The sequence below is a fragment of the Dictyostelium discoideum genome, assembly GCF_000004695.1.
Source record: "Dictyostelium discoideum AX4 chromosome 3 chromosome, whole genome shotgun sequence".
Classification (NCBI taxonomy): Eukaryota; Evosea; class Eumycetozoa; order Dictyosteliales; family Dictyosteliaceae; genus Dictyostelium; species Dictyostelium discoideum.
In genome coordinates, this window is record NC_007089.4 from 5440801 (window position 1) to 5455731 (window position 14931).

Here is a 14931-nt window from a genome sequence, read left to right on the forward strand (position 1 = left end):
AATAATCATCATAATAATAATAATAGCTCAAATGCTGGCATTGTTGGTGGATTAAATGGATCAACATCATCATTACCAACACAAGCACAGGTACAATTACAACAAATGCAACAACAAATGCAACAACATCAACAACATCAATACAAGAAAGCAAATCTTTCAAGTTTATCAACAGTTGTGGACAACAACCTCAATAATAACCCAATGAATACAAGTACAAGTAGTCCAGCACAACCAAATGCAAGTCCATTTTCATTTTCTTCTTCTTCACTTTTTTCAAACTCTTCATTATCAAATAGTGGTAGTGGATCGGCATCAACTACATCCACATCTACCTCTTCAAGTAATAGTATGTCATCTTCACCACCACCCTCATTAAAAACCTCATTCTCTCAATTGGATGAAGATAGGGAAAAAATGAGATTAGAGTTTGAAATGATAAAGAAACCAGAGATGGCTTCAAAGAAATCACACAAACATCATCAAAGACATTACAGTCATAATGACTTGGATAATAGGAAACATGATGAAGAGAAGTTTTTCAGTGCTCTTCAACCAAATAACTATGGAAAGAATAGATATCATGACGTCTTACCTAATGAATCTACTAGAGTACGTCTTACACCAATTGAAAGTGGTGATGGAGATTATATAAATGCAAACTATATTAATGGTGAAGTTCCAAATTCATATAGATATTATATTGCTTGTCAAGCTCCACTCCCTTCAACTATTAAAGATTTTTGGAGAATGGTTTGGGAAGGTTAGTAGTATTGGTAGTAGTTATAGATAAAATAGTTTTTTAAAAATATTAATTTTTTTTTTTTTTTTTTTTTTTTTTATATTATTTTTTAAATTTTATAGAGAGATCATCAGTAATTGTATGTTTAACAAAATTAGAAGAAAATGGTAAAAAGAAAGCAGATGTATATTATCCAGAAACTTCACAAGCACAAGAGTATGGATCATTTTGGATTCATTTACATAAGAAAGTTATGTTTAAAGATATTGGAGTTAGTTCATTACATTTATATAAAAAGGGAGAGGAATTTCCAAGAGAGGTAGTTTTATTACATTATACACAATGGCCAGATTGTGGTGCACCTCCATCATCATCACACATTAGAACTCTTTCGGTTATGGTCAATACATTCAAAGCGAGAGGTAGTGCTAAAAATACTAATGGTCCAGTTATAGTCCACTGTTCTGCAGGCATTGGACGATCGGGTACATTCATTAGCATCAATATAAATATGGCAAAGATTGAGAGATTTGGAAATGATCCATCTCAAATGAACATCTCAATCAAGGATTCAGTTTTAGAATTGAGAAGACAACGTAGAGGTATGGTTCAAACTTTGGACCAATACATCTTCATTTTCAAGGTTATCAATGATGTACTTACCGATATGGGTATTCGTTCACTTTCATCTCCATCGAAACGAAGATCCTGTGAAATGATTAAAAGTACACCAATGCCAAGATTGGATATTTCAATACCACCACCATTAACCTTTACACCAAAAGATTTTCAATCTTCAATTTCACCTTCAACCGATATGATCGCCTCCTTATCAATTATAACCCAAATGACTCAAACTCTAAAATTCCCACCACAACAACAACAAGATAATCCTTTTTCAAAATCATCAATTAAAATTTCACCTTCACCTTTAAATTCAACAAATATATCAATACCGAAGAATCAACAATTTCAACATCCTTTTCAAATTCAACCACAATTAGATCTTAACCTTCAACAACAACAACAACAATCATCTCAACAACTAAATGATAATCCACCTTTAAATATGAGTAGTAATAGCATTAAATTTCCACCTGTAACATCTTTATCATCTTGTCATTTATTTGAAGATAGTAAAAATAATGATAATAATAATAAACAACAACAACAGCAGCAACAACAACAACAAAAAAATAATCAACAATGTAGTGGTTTTTCACATTTTTTAAATAATAATAATAATAATGATAACAATGGTTCTTCAGGTGGAGGATTTAATGGCTCATTTTTGTTTAATAGTAACAACAGTGGATCATCTTCAACTAATTCTGAATGTTCTAATAATAATAAAAACAATAATAATAATAGTAACAACAATAATAATAATAATAATAACAAAAATAGCGATAATAATGGTACAAAAGATAAAGATGAAAATGATTCTTGTGAATCACCAAGAGTTACACCAATTAAATGTTTTTAAAATTTCATTCTAAAAAACACAAAACAAAAACGATTAATAAAATTTGTAAATACTTTAATAAAATAACATGTTTTTTTTTTTTTTTTTTTTTGTGAATATTTAATTTATTATCATATTATTATTATTATTGGTTATTGGGATATTATTTGTTATTGGAATATTATTTGAATTATTTGGTTTTTTATCTCTAGATTTATTAATGTCATTATTTAATTTATCATACATTAATTCATCTTTTCTGGAAACGGAAGGTTTAATTTTAGAGAGAGCGAAAATGAAATCTTCCATTGTTACAGTATCTGGTTCAGTAGAGTTATTATCGAAACCACGACTAATAGCATGATTTGCTGCTTCTTTAACTAATAATGAAAGATCAGCACCAGAGAATGAATGACAACGAAGATCGGTACCAACTTTAATTAGATCAACATCTTGGTGAATTGGAATCTTATGAGTGAGAGTTTTAAGGATTTCACATCTTTCCTCTGGTGATGGTAATGGAACATAAACCATTTTATCAAGACGACCTGGTCTACACATTGCAGCATCGATAATATCAGGTCTATTGGTTGCAGCAATTATGAATACTTCGGAACGTTTCTCTAAACCATCCATTTCTGTGAGTAATTGATTTACAACTCTTTCAGTAGCTTGGTTACCTCCACCATCACCACCACCTCTTTTTGGGGCCAATGCGTCAAATTCATCGAAAAAGATAACACATGGTGATGATGCTGCTGCCCTTTGGAATACTTGACGTACGGCACGTTCAGATTCACCAACGTATTTATTCAAAAGTTCAGGTCCTTTAACTGATATGAAATTAGCTTGACATTCTGATGCGATTGCTTTAGCTAATAGGGTTTTACCACAACCTGGTGGACCATACATTAAAACACCGGCAGGCGAATCAATACCCATATTTTTATATTTCTTTGGATATCTAATTGGTCTAAGAATTGAATTGGTTAACTCCTCCCTTACACCACTTAATGCACCAACATCATCCCATGTAACATTTGGAATAGTTGCAAAACCTTCTCTTTTTGCTGCTGGTACAACTTTTTTCAATGCTTTTTTAAAATCAATCATTTCAATATATAAACTATTCAATTTCTCTGGTTCTAATGGTTCTTTTGAAATTAATAATTCTGTTGATAAACCAATATTGTTTATATTAGTAGTAGATGATGATGATGATGATGATGATGATGATGCACCATTTAAATTACTTGTAAATATTCTATTTACTGAATTGGTTGCTGCTTCTTTAACTAATAAATTAATATCTGCACCAACATAACCTGGTGTTAATGTTGCAATCTCTTCATAATCGAAATTATTCTCCAATCTCATCTTTGATGTAATAACCTTTAATATTTTACATCTTGCTGTTTGATCTGGTATACCTAAACAAATTTCCTTATCAAATCTACCACCAATTCTTAATGCTGTATCTAATGATTCTGGTCTATTTGTTGCACCAATTACAATTACATGTCCTTTTTTAAAATCATTTTTTTGTTGTTTATTATTATTATTTGATGCTGTAGTTGTTGTAGTTGCTTGTGAATCAACTTCAATTATATCTTGTTGTTGTTGTTGTTGTTGCTCAGTTTGTTCATTTGGTTCATTTGTTGAATTGTTAGATGATAAATAATTTAAACTATCCATACAAGTTAATAATTGTGATACAATTCTTCTTTCCATATCCTTTGAAGCAGATTCTCTTTTTGGAGCGATTGCATCAATTTCATCGATAAAAATGATACATGGTGCTTGTGCAATTGCATTGCTAAACAATGTTCTAACTCTAGCTTCAGATTCACCACTAACACCACTTGTAATTTCAGTTGCAGATATTGCAAACAAAGGTACTTTTAATTCACCTGCAATTGCTTTTGCTAATAAGGTTTTACCACATCCAGATGGACCATGTAATAAAATACCTCTTGGTGGTTCAACACCTAAATGTGAGTAAATCTCTGGATGACAAATTGGATATTCAATATGTTCTCTAATATCTCTTAAACATGATTCAACACCACCAAGATTTGAAAAATTAATTGTTGGTATTAATCCATTACTTAAATTATTATCTTTATTATTACCATTATTATTATTATTATTTGAAAATTGGAATACATTATTACCATTTGAACTATTCTTTAATTTCTTTTTTGGTTTTGAGTTTGGTGTATTTACATTATTTGTTGTGGTATTACTATTAATTGCATTATTATTATTATTATTATTATTATTACTATTTACATTTGATGGTATATTTTCATCTCTATTTCTTTTTGCTGGTGTTGTAGTTGTTGTTGTTGGTGGTGTATTTTTAATATTTTGTTTGTATTGTGATGTTAATTGTTCATTTAAAATATTTGATGATGGTGGTGGTAGTGGTGGTGAAATTATCTCTACATCATCTCCATCTGATTCTTCCATTTTATTATCACCATCTTCGTTCTCTGATGATTCACAAGACGAAAGGTTTTTAATAATCTGGTTCATTGCTAAAAAAAAAATAAAAAAAAAACCAAAAAAAAAAAAAAATATTAATATTAATAAACTATATAGTTTTAATAGTATATTTTGTTTTATTTTTTATTAATTATTTACCTTTTTCAACCAATTGTTTAAATCCTTTTAATGGTTTTCTGTTATATTCCGGATAGACTTTTCTTAATTCATTTGTAATAAAATCATTGTTTAAAATATTTGACTCACTTAAATCTAATTTTTCAATTCTATCCATTAACTTTTCATTTTCATTTTGACCAGAAGTATATTTTTTATTTACCATTTTTTTATTTTTTTTATTTCTGTTGTATATTAAAAAAAAAAAATTAAAAATAAAAAACGATTAAAAAATTGCTCGTTTTTTGGATGAAAATTTATTTTATTTTTTTTTTTTTTTTTTTTTTTATTTTTTTTTTTTTTTTTATTTATTTTTTTTTTTTGATGGGAAGACTTCTAAATTATAAATAGCCATAAGAATTTTCTTTCTTTTTTTGGAATCGCAGTTGGGTTTTATTCACCTAAAAAATTATAATTTTTATAATTCATCACCAAGAATGTTGTAATTATTATTTTTTTTATTATTTTTTTTTATTTTTTATTTTTATTTTTATTTTTATTTTTATTTTTATTTTTTTTTTGTGTTTGGTGGGTGTTGGTGTGCTGATTGGAAAAAAATTTTTAACTCATCTCATTTTGAAGATATGTTATTTTTAATTTTGGAGGGGTCAGTTAAAAAATATTTTCATACAATATGTTATGTTTTGTTAATTTGTAGCTGTGTGAGTGTGGCCTACAAAATAAAAAAAAAAAAATGTTTTTTTCCTATTAATTATTTTTTTCTTTTTTTTTTTTTTTTTTATCCAACATCAAAAAAAAAAAAAAAACAAATTAAAAGAACCCCTTATTGTATATCTATTTATACCATTAACGTACATAATAATTTTTATCTTTAAAAATTTAATTTTATTTATTTATTTATTTATTTATTTATTTATTTATTTATTTATTTATTTATTTATTTATTTATTTATTTAATTAATTATTTTTTTTTTTTGAAAAAAAAAAAAAAAAAAAAAAAAAAAAAAAAAAATTTCAAATAATATTAATAATAATATTAATAATTAATATTAAAAATAATGGATTGTGATGAAATTAATTTTAAAAATGAAAATAAAAATTTAGAATTTTTATTAAATAAATATATAAATGAAATTTCAGAGCCAGCAAATTATCAACAAATTAAAATGAGTATTTATAAATATTATGAACAAAATCATAAATCAAATTTAACTCATCAACAAAGTGAAGCGTTAAAACAAATAATCAGTGAAACTGGACCATCTGAAAGTATTTTATCAACATGTATGGATTTTAGAGTTAATTTCATAAATCAACCAAGTGAATCATGTGAAATATTTGATCCACTGAAAAAAAGAATTGCTAAATTTCAACAATTAATAAAGGATAGCCTACAACAAACTCCAATCGAACCATTACTAAATGAATTAATTAATGGTTACAATTTATTCATTAGTCAATTGGTTGAAAGAGTAATTTATAAAGAAACTGATGGTAGTAGAAAATCATTAAGAATATTAGAATGTAATCCATTGATATTGGGTGAAGATTTAATTTATCGTGAAATTTCATTGGATAAAGCCTATGAAATTGCATCCTATAATCCAAAAGAGTATGAATATCAAAAAAAGAATGAAAATGGTACTAGTTGTGGAGGAGTTGTAAACTCTGTCTACTATAAAGTTGATAATGGTTCTCATTTACTTAGACCAGCAAAAGAGAATGCAGTTTTCCAATTTTATAAAACACTTTTCGAAACTGATAAATATATTGTACCAACTCAACTATTGGTTATTAATCAGCTACCAATTCTTCCACCAGATATTAATGACTCTGAAGAAAGAAGAGAATTAATTAAATTAAAAGCAAGACACTGTTTAACGAATGCTCGTGATGTTTTTAATATTGATCCTCAATTAGAAAGAAGGATAGAAAATGCACTCCAACATCAAAGACCACTTTTCATTCAAGGTTCATTATTTATGGAGGGAAAAAGTTTATTTGATTTTCTATCAAATGGCTGTGGTGGTTGTAGTGGTTGTTGTGGTGATAGTGATAGTGGTAGTGGTAGTGGTTGTTGTGATAATAAAAAAAATTCAAGTCAAGTTGTAGTAGATGGTGCTTCCGATGATAGATTAGGTGGTTGTTCTAAAAAACCTATTGATTATAGTGTTTTAGATAGAGAAAGTTTTAGTTCACACATTTTAGCAAGTTTATTATTAATGCCAACAGATTATAAAGCAGATAACTTAATTATTTCAAAGGATTCAAATATGATAGTTGGTATTGATAATGATGAATCGATGGAATGTGACGAAGTGAAAAAAGTTATCAGTAGTATTTCAAATCACGAAAGATATGATATCTGTTTAAAGAATATTTTATTTAGTTTACCATTAATGAATGAATATATTAATGAAAATATAATATCAAAATTTATGAAACATCATCCAAATATCTTTTTATTAGAATGGTTAATTAAACAATGTGAAAAAGAAATTATATATAATCAATTTATTAAAGCATCATTACCAATTAAAATTAATGATAACTCAACGACCACCAATAATAATAATAATAATAATAATAATAATAATAATAATAATAATAATAATAATAATAATAATAATAATAATAATAATAATAATAATATTTATAATGAAAAAATAATATCAAATATAAATCAAGATTTGGGATTACCTTTTAAATTTTCACCAGGTTGGATAAAATTAATGCTTGGTAGATTTATAATGATTAAAAAAATATTAAAAGCTAGTGGTTGTAGAATGTCACATAAAGAATTATTAAAACAAATTTTACCTTTTACTGGGCATTATTATCAAGCATTGGAGAGATTAAATTCTGATCCACTTCAACAAATGGTTTCAATGTATGGTAGAGGGTTTGATTTTAAACAATTACTTTCAAATCATTTGGTTTCTGAAGATTTAGATAAAATATTTCAACAATTGGAATCAAGAGAATTTAAAAAATGGTCACCACCAAATCAATCATTACAAGATACAATTAAAGAGTTAATACTTGAAACAAATTATGGTACTGATTCATTCCCTTCAAATCAATATTTAATTAAATGGTTAGAGATTCTATTGATTAGGTTAAATTCTGGAATTGGATTTGGAACTAATGATAAGGAATTAAATTTTAAATATTTTGAATTACATGATTCATGGTATAAAAACAAGGAGAAAATATTTATTATCTTAATTAAAGAGGGTGCATCTGAAATTTTACTAAGAGATTTTGCAAAGATTGTTCATTTAACAATTGATGAAATTAATCAAATTAGAGATGAAGAGGTTGGTTCAATAGTTCATATTGCAATTCATTCAAATAATGCCAATATTTTATCACAATTAAAAGTTTTACAGTGTATGGGAGTTGATATCGAAGAATCTAATAGTAGTTGGTGTACACCATTAGGTTTAAGTGTACATAATAAAAATTTTGAATTATTTAAATTACTAATTGATATGGGTGCTGGTGCATTAACAAATCCTCAAAAAATCAATGACTATTATAAATCTTTATCATTGGAAAGTAGACAAGAGTTACGTCCATACCTTTCAAAGTTATCTTATGTAAATCCAAAAATAATTTGGAAGATTTCATTAGACCATATTTTCCCTTTAGTTAGTGGTTATTCAGGTCCAGCAACAGGTAATAAAGTTTTAAAAACTACATCAGAAGGTGAAAGAGTAATCTCAATTGAACATTGGCGTCAATTGTTCCATCATGATGGTTCGCCAATAAAATCAAATCCTCATGGAGCAAGATCTGTACCATTTGTAAAGAGTAAAGGATTTAGAATTTATTGTAAATTTGAACCACAATTTCCAGGTACAGAATTAGCTGTTTCAAGATTATCAGAATTACTTTTTGGTTATTTATCACCATATAGTGAACTTGGATCAATAAATAATGTACCAGTTTTATTAACACAAGGGATTGTTGGAGACCCATTGGTTGATATACTTTCAAAAAATTCAGAAATTTTAAATCATTTAGATCCATCAAATTTATCAAAAATTTTAGTATCTGCAATGTTATTTAATCCAGGTGATGGTAATTTAGGAAATTATATAGTTTCGCCATGTTTAAATGATACAATTGATTCTAATAATAATAATAACAATAATAATAGTGAAAATAATAATAATAATACCAAACAAATGTATAGATTAATTGCAATTGATCAAGATCAAAGTTTTATGCCATCATTTTCAAAGGATTTAGGATCAAATAAATTATCATTACAGGTTGAAACCGTTTTGTTTCTTTTTAAACAAATGAATGATCCAGTTCACCAAGATGTAAAAGATTGTATACTTGAGAAAAATTTAGATTTAGTTTTAAATAATTGGTTAAATAATTTGAAATTTCATCATCAAGCATCAATTAATCATTTTAATAAAATTGGTGAAAGATTAAAGGATAAACAACAACAACAAATGGAGAAAAAGACAATTATTGGTATATCATTTGCTCCTGGTATTATTCAACAACTATTTTCAAAGTTAACAAGATTACAAAATGAATTTAAAAAGAATAGAAAGAAACCAATAACTCATATTGAACTTTTAGAGATTTTGGAACCAATGATTGCAATTCGTTATAAACCATTTTTAAATGAATTCAATAATGGTCCAGAGTTTTTAATAGAAAAGTATAGAAAATTAAAAATTTCAAGTTCTCTTGAGACTTCTAATGGTGGTTATGGTAGTATTTCATCTTTGAGTAGTTCAATCCATTCAAATTCATTCGTTTTAGAGTCTAGAGAAATTCCAAATATAAGTGAAATTCAATCATCTTTAAGATCTGGTAAATTTGGACCTGATAGAGCTATTGAAGAATTAGATATTATAAAGAAACAACAATCTACTATAAATCAAATTTTATCAGATTTGGGTCAATTAAATCATTTTATTGATGGTAGATCTTTATCTCAACCAAATTTAATCGAATCACTACAACAACCAAATTCATTAACAAATTCAGGTTCAAGAACAATAAATGCTCAAGGTATACATACAAATGGAAGTTTAGGTAGTAGTGTTGGTAATAAATTTAGTAAATTATTTGGTATGGGTAGTAAACAACCACCATCATATCAAATACCACAACCCACTACACCACCAATGGAAAAGAGAAAGGATAATTTAACCGATTGTTTATTAGAACAATTGTTAAAAGAAGTTAATTTCAAAAAATTAACACCACCTCAAGAAAAGTATTTATTGGATTTTTTGAAAACAAGTAAAGAACTTAGATTTGTATCATTAAAGGGTGCGTCAACAATAAAATATCAATTTTTTAAATCATTTATAATTAGAGCGATCGTTCGTATGGATTTATCAGATAGTAGTATTGATTCAGTTTCACAAGTTGGTTTATTAGGAACTACTTCCTCACCTATAGTAATGCACTCATTAACTAGACTTCGTCTTGATAGATGTTCATGTTTATACATGATAAAACTAAATGCTGATGCATTAAAAGAATTAAGTTGTACTGATTGTCCAATGTTAAAAATCATTGAATTAAATACACCAAATTTAGAGATTATAAATTTAGAAAATGGTTCAATCATTGATTCAAAATTTTGGGATAATCTAACTAAACAAACAAATCTTATAAAATTAAATATATCAAATTGTAAAACAGTTTCAAGAGAATTAACATTCACTTTTCCAAATCTATTAGAATTGATTGCAAATAAAATATCAACATTAGATAAAGTTATATTACAATTACCAGTAGCATTATCAATTCATTTTGAAAGTTGTATAAATTTAACATCAATATCTGGTTTAACACCATCATTAAAATTATTAAATTTAAATCAATCAATAAGTTTAATTTCAAATAATGAAAATAATAATGAAAATATTATTAATAATAGTAATAATAATAATAATAATAATAATAGTAATAATAATAGTAATAACAATAGTATATCAACAACACCAATTAATGTTTCAAGTAATTCATTAATATCAAGTCAATCAAATTTAAATATTACATATTCATCAACATTTAAAGTAAATGTATGTGGTGTTGATAAACATATTCAAAACTTTAGAAAAATTATAAATTCTTCTTCAAAAATTTCAACAAATTATAAAGTTGATAATATTAGAAATCAAGAATATGATTTTCAATTTTGGTATTTAGCTGAACAATGTGATAGTTCAACAACTCCACTATATCTTAAAAGCTCAAATATATTATTGTTATTATTTGATTTTTCATTAGATATTGATGGTAATGAATTTAATGAAACATTAATAATTTTCCAAAATTATATTGAAGCATGTAAATCAAATTCAATTAAACAAAGATTTATTTTATTTGGTTATGGTTATCCACCAGATTCTAAATCACTTGATTTGGTAAAACAATTTAAAGAATTAAATCAAATTGAAACCTTTGTCTATATAGCTCAAATACTTGAAAAGCATCAACTAGAATATGTTAGAGATAGTTTATTCTCAAATTTAAGAAATGATCAATTAGAGATTTTAAAGGTTAATCATTTATATAATTTTAAAAAAAATATAGAAAAACAAGCTTTACAAGTTGTTGCAAAGAAAATACTTACCAAAGATGTATTGGTAATTGATTTATTGGATGAACTTGAAGGAATTGATTTCTCTGATATAGTATCGGATCATTTTCAAGATCATTTAGTATCAATTAATGAAATCTTTGATTTATTATACCAATTGAATAAATCATTAATTGAAAATCATCAACAAAAAGAAGAATATGCAAAATCTATTAAAAAAGATTTCTTTAAAGTGAAAATCATTCAAAAACAACAAACTGATATGCTATCGAAATTAGATCGTTACAAAGAAACCATTAATATTACAATGATTTTTAAAAATCTAAAAAGACTCTATTATATTGCATTAATTAAAAATATTGGTAAAGTGATTCAAACACTTGCTCCAATTTTTTCAGATTATAAAATGGAAACTTATCAAAAGAAATACTTTGAAGATTATGAAGCTATAAACTTTTCATTCAAATCTGAATCATATCTATATAGTAGTTCCAATTCAATTAATATTACACTTTGTAGAGTTATTTGTTCAGGTTTTAATCATGCTTTTAGATGGTTTTTAGTGAAATATCCTCAACTATTTGATGAGGCAACTTTAAATTCAAATAATTTAAACAATAGTAGTGTTTTAAGAACTTCTAGTAGTTTAGCTTTAAAAAATGAAGATAGTAGTAGTATAGAATTTCCTTATGAAAAAACACCTCTATCATTTGCTATTGATTATAAATGTTTAGAAATAATTCAATGGTTAGTTAATAATGTTATTTTATCATCAAAATTATTAAATATTGCATTGATAAGATCAATTATGGTTGGTAATTTAGAATTGGTTACATTTTTCATTGAAAATGGTTCAGATGTTAATTGTAGTATTTCAAGTTTAGAAATGTCACCTATTCAATATGCTGCAAAGTTTAATCAAATTGAAATTGTTAAATATTTATTAACATTGGAGGGAAATAAAAAAGTAAACATTGAAAAAAAGAATAGACTAGGTTGGTCAGCAATTCATTTCGCTTCAAGAAATCAAAATCAACAAATTGTAGATTCATTATTATCAACTTCAAATGATAAATCTTTAATTAATACTCCAACAAATATAGGTGAAACTCCACTTTATTTAGCAGTAACAAAATCAATATCAATCAACCATGACTTTTGTAATTATTTAATTAATAATTATAAACCAATTACAAAATGTCATATTGATGGTATTGTTGAAGAAATCGATATAGTTTCAAATTATTTAAATAAAATTAATACTTAATAATTATTATTATTTTTTTTTTTTAAAAAAAAAAAGTATTGAGTATAAGTAGTATATTAATTTTTTTATTTAATATTTAAAAGTTAAAGTATTCTGTAATTATTTTTATTATTATTATTATTATTAAAAGATTAAAATCTTTTTTTAATTATTATTTTATTTTCTGGACAAGAATATGTAATACCAAATTTACCAATTTCATTTAATGGTGTTGATGGATTTGGATTAGTAAATTCATATCTATTAATTAAACTTGCTAACATTGTAAAGATTTCTGAATCAGCTAGTGATTTTCCAATACAATCTCTAACACCACATCCAAAGTGAATTAAATTTGAGTTTGCAGATTGTTGTTGAGAAATAAATCTTTCAGGAATGAATGAATCTGGTTCAGAGAATTGTTTTTCATTTCTATGAGTTGCCCAAATGTTTTGAATGATTTGTGTACCAGCACAGATTTTATAACCATTTAATTCAACATCTTCTGAAGTAACATGAGGTAAACCAATTGTACCAGATGGATATTTTCTAAATGTTTCCTTAACTACCATTGATAAATATGGTGCTAATGTACGATATTTATTAAATGATAATGTTATAATTTCTTCAGTTTGTTCTTGATTCTCATTATCATTCTGATTTTCATTTTCTTTACTTTGAATTATTGCTTGTTTAATATCGTCATATACTTTTGATTGAATATTTGGATTATTAATTAATTCAAGTAAACAATATAAAATTGTATTTGCAGAAGTATCAGCACCAGCAGTTTGAAGATCAATACAAGTACTAACAACAGAATCCCATGAAATTTCACCATTTTCAAATGATTGTAATAATTTTGAAAGAATTGGTTTATCAGCTAAACTTTTATTGTTGTCGTTGATGTTGTTATGAATTTCATTTTCATTTTTAAATTTTGTAATTAAATCACTTGTATAATTAAAAATTCTTTTATATGTATTCAAATAGTTTGAGGTATCAATGAATGGTTCTAATGATGGTATGAAATCTGAAATGATAGGTTGACCTGCAATATTGAAAAATTCAACCATTAATTTTATAAATTCAGATGCTTTTTCAAATTCATCATATGGATAAGAATAATTTAAACCAAATGTAAAACAAAGTACAATATTCATTGAAAACATTTTAATGTGGTTATTTAATATTATTGGTTTACCAGTATCTGCATGTTCATCTAAAACTTTAAATAATTTCTTGATTTCATTATCTATGAAACTAGTCTCATACTTTTTAATTCTTTGATTTGTCATTTCCGATAATACCAATGTCTTTAGTTTATTATGAATATCACCATTAACAATCACTAAATTCTCACCATTGTTAAGCTTTAGTCTACTCTTTCTTTGAAATCTATTAACAAATGAATTTGAATTACCAATGAATGCTTCTCTAATTATTGGGTATTCTGTCAATACAACAGTCTCTACGTTACCCATTTTAATTCTGTAAATCACTCCATATTGTTTATACCATTCTTGTAATTTTAAATGAAGATCACCTTTCATTGATAGTAAATTACCAAGAATTGGTATTCCTTTTGGTCCTGGGATTTTTGAATTCATATTTTTATCATTTTTCTATTATTAAAAAAAAATAAAAAAATAATTAAAAATAAAATAAAAAAGATTAGTTACTTTATACTTATTTTTATTTATTTTTATTTATTTTTAAAAACCTACCTGGAGGAAAAAATAAAAAATTGTAAAAATTAAGACTAAACCAACTAAATAATTCATTTCTTTAATTATTTATTTATTTTTTTATTTAATAGTCAATGATACTAAAAAAAAAAATTGGTTAATTAAAAAAAAAATTATTAAAAAAAAAATTATAAAAAAAAAAATTATAAAAAAAAAAAAAAAGTGAAAGTGTGGTGGTAACAATTTCCGTTAAATAAAAATAAATTTTTTTTTTAAAAATTCAATGAATAATAAAATTTTAAATAACTTGAGATTTTTTAATTTTTATCTTGTGATTAAAAAAAAAAAAAAAAAAATATAAAAAATATTATATTAAATACACATAAATATTCTTTGTGATTTTTTTTTTTAAAGTTTTATAAATTTCTTATTTTCATTATAACCATTTAATTTAATATTTATTAACTTTTTATTATTTTTTTATTTTTTATTATAATATAAAAAAATTTTTATTATTTTATGTCCCTTAAAAATAAAAAAAACAAAAAAATAAATAAAAAAAAAGAAATTAAATTA

General features: G+C 24.9%; 4 protein-coding genes across 4 annotated transcripts in view; 2 read left to right on the forward strand and 2 right to left on the reverse strand.

Annotated features, from left to right (window-relative positions):
* Positions 1-2228, forward strand: part of ptpC (protein tyrosine phosphatase) — a gene marked incomplete at both ends in the record, with an annotated part of 3074 nt that extends 846 nt beyond the window's left edge. Inside the window, 2 exons of the mRNA XM_635234.1 lie at positions 1-763; positions 865-2228. The exon at positions 1-763 is cut by the window's left edge and continues 846 nt beyond it. Of these exons, the coding sequence (XP_640326.1) occupies positions 1-763; positions 865-2228 (2127 nt within the window). The remainder of the gene's footprint in view (positions 764-864) is intronic.
* A 99-nt stretch (positions 2229-2327) lies between these two features.
* nvl (AAA ATPase domain-containing protein) lies at positions 2328-5037 on the reverse strand (the record flags this gene model as incomplete). The annotated part of the gene is made up of 2 exons (XM_635235.1): positions 2328-4747; positions 4854-5037. The coding sequence occupies 2 exons, from the start codon at positions 5035-5037 to the stop codon at positions 2328-2330; spliced, it is 2604 nt and encodes an 867-aa protein (XP_640327.1).
* Positions 5038-5890: 853 nt separating this feature from the next.
* On the forward strand, positions 5891-12815 carry DDB_G0282149 (hypothetical protein; the record flags this gene model as incomplete). Its single annotated transcript, XM_635236.1, has 4 exons — positions 5891-7571; positions 7605-12581; positions 12725-12739; positions 12772-12815. The coding sequence occupies 4 exons, from the start codon at positions 5891-5893 to the stop codon at positions 12813-12815; spliced, it is 6717 nt and encodes a 2238-aa protein (XP_640328.1).
* A 4-nt stretch (positions 12816-12819) lies between these two features.
* CYP513A1 (cytochrome P450 family protein) lies at positions 12820-14451 on the reverse strand (the record flags this gene model as incomplete). The annotated part of the gene is made up of 2 exons (XM_001134554.1): positions 12820-14292; positions 14395-14451. The coding sequence occupies 2 exons, from the start codon at positions 14449-14451 to the stop codon at positions 12820-12822; spliced, it is 1530 nt and encodes a 509-aa protein (XP_001134554.1).
* Positions 14452-14931: the final 480 nt, after the last annotated feature.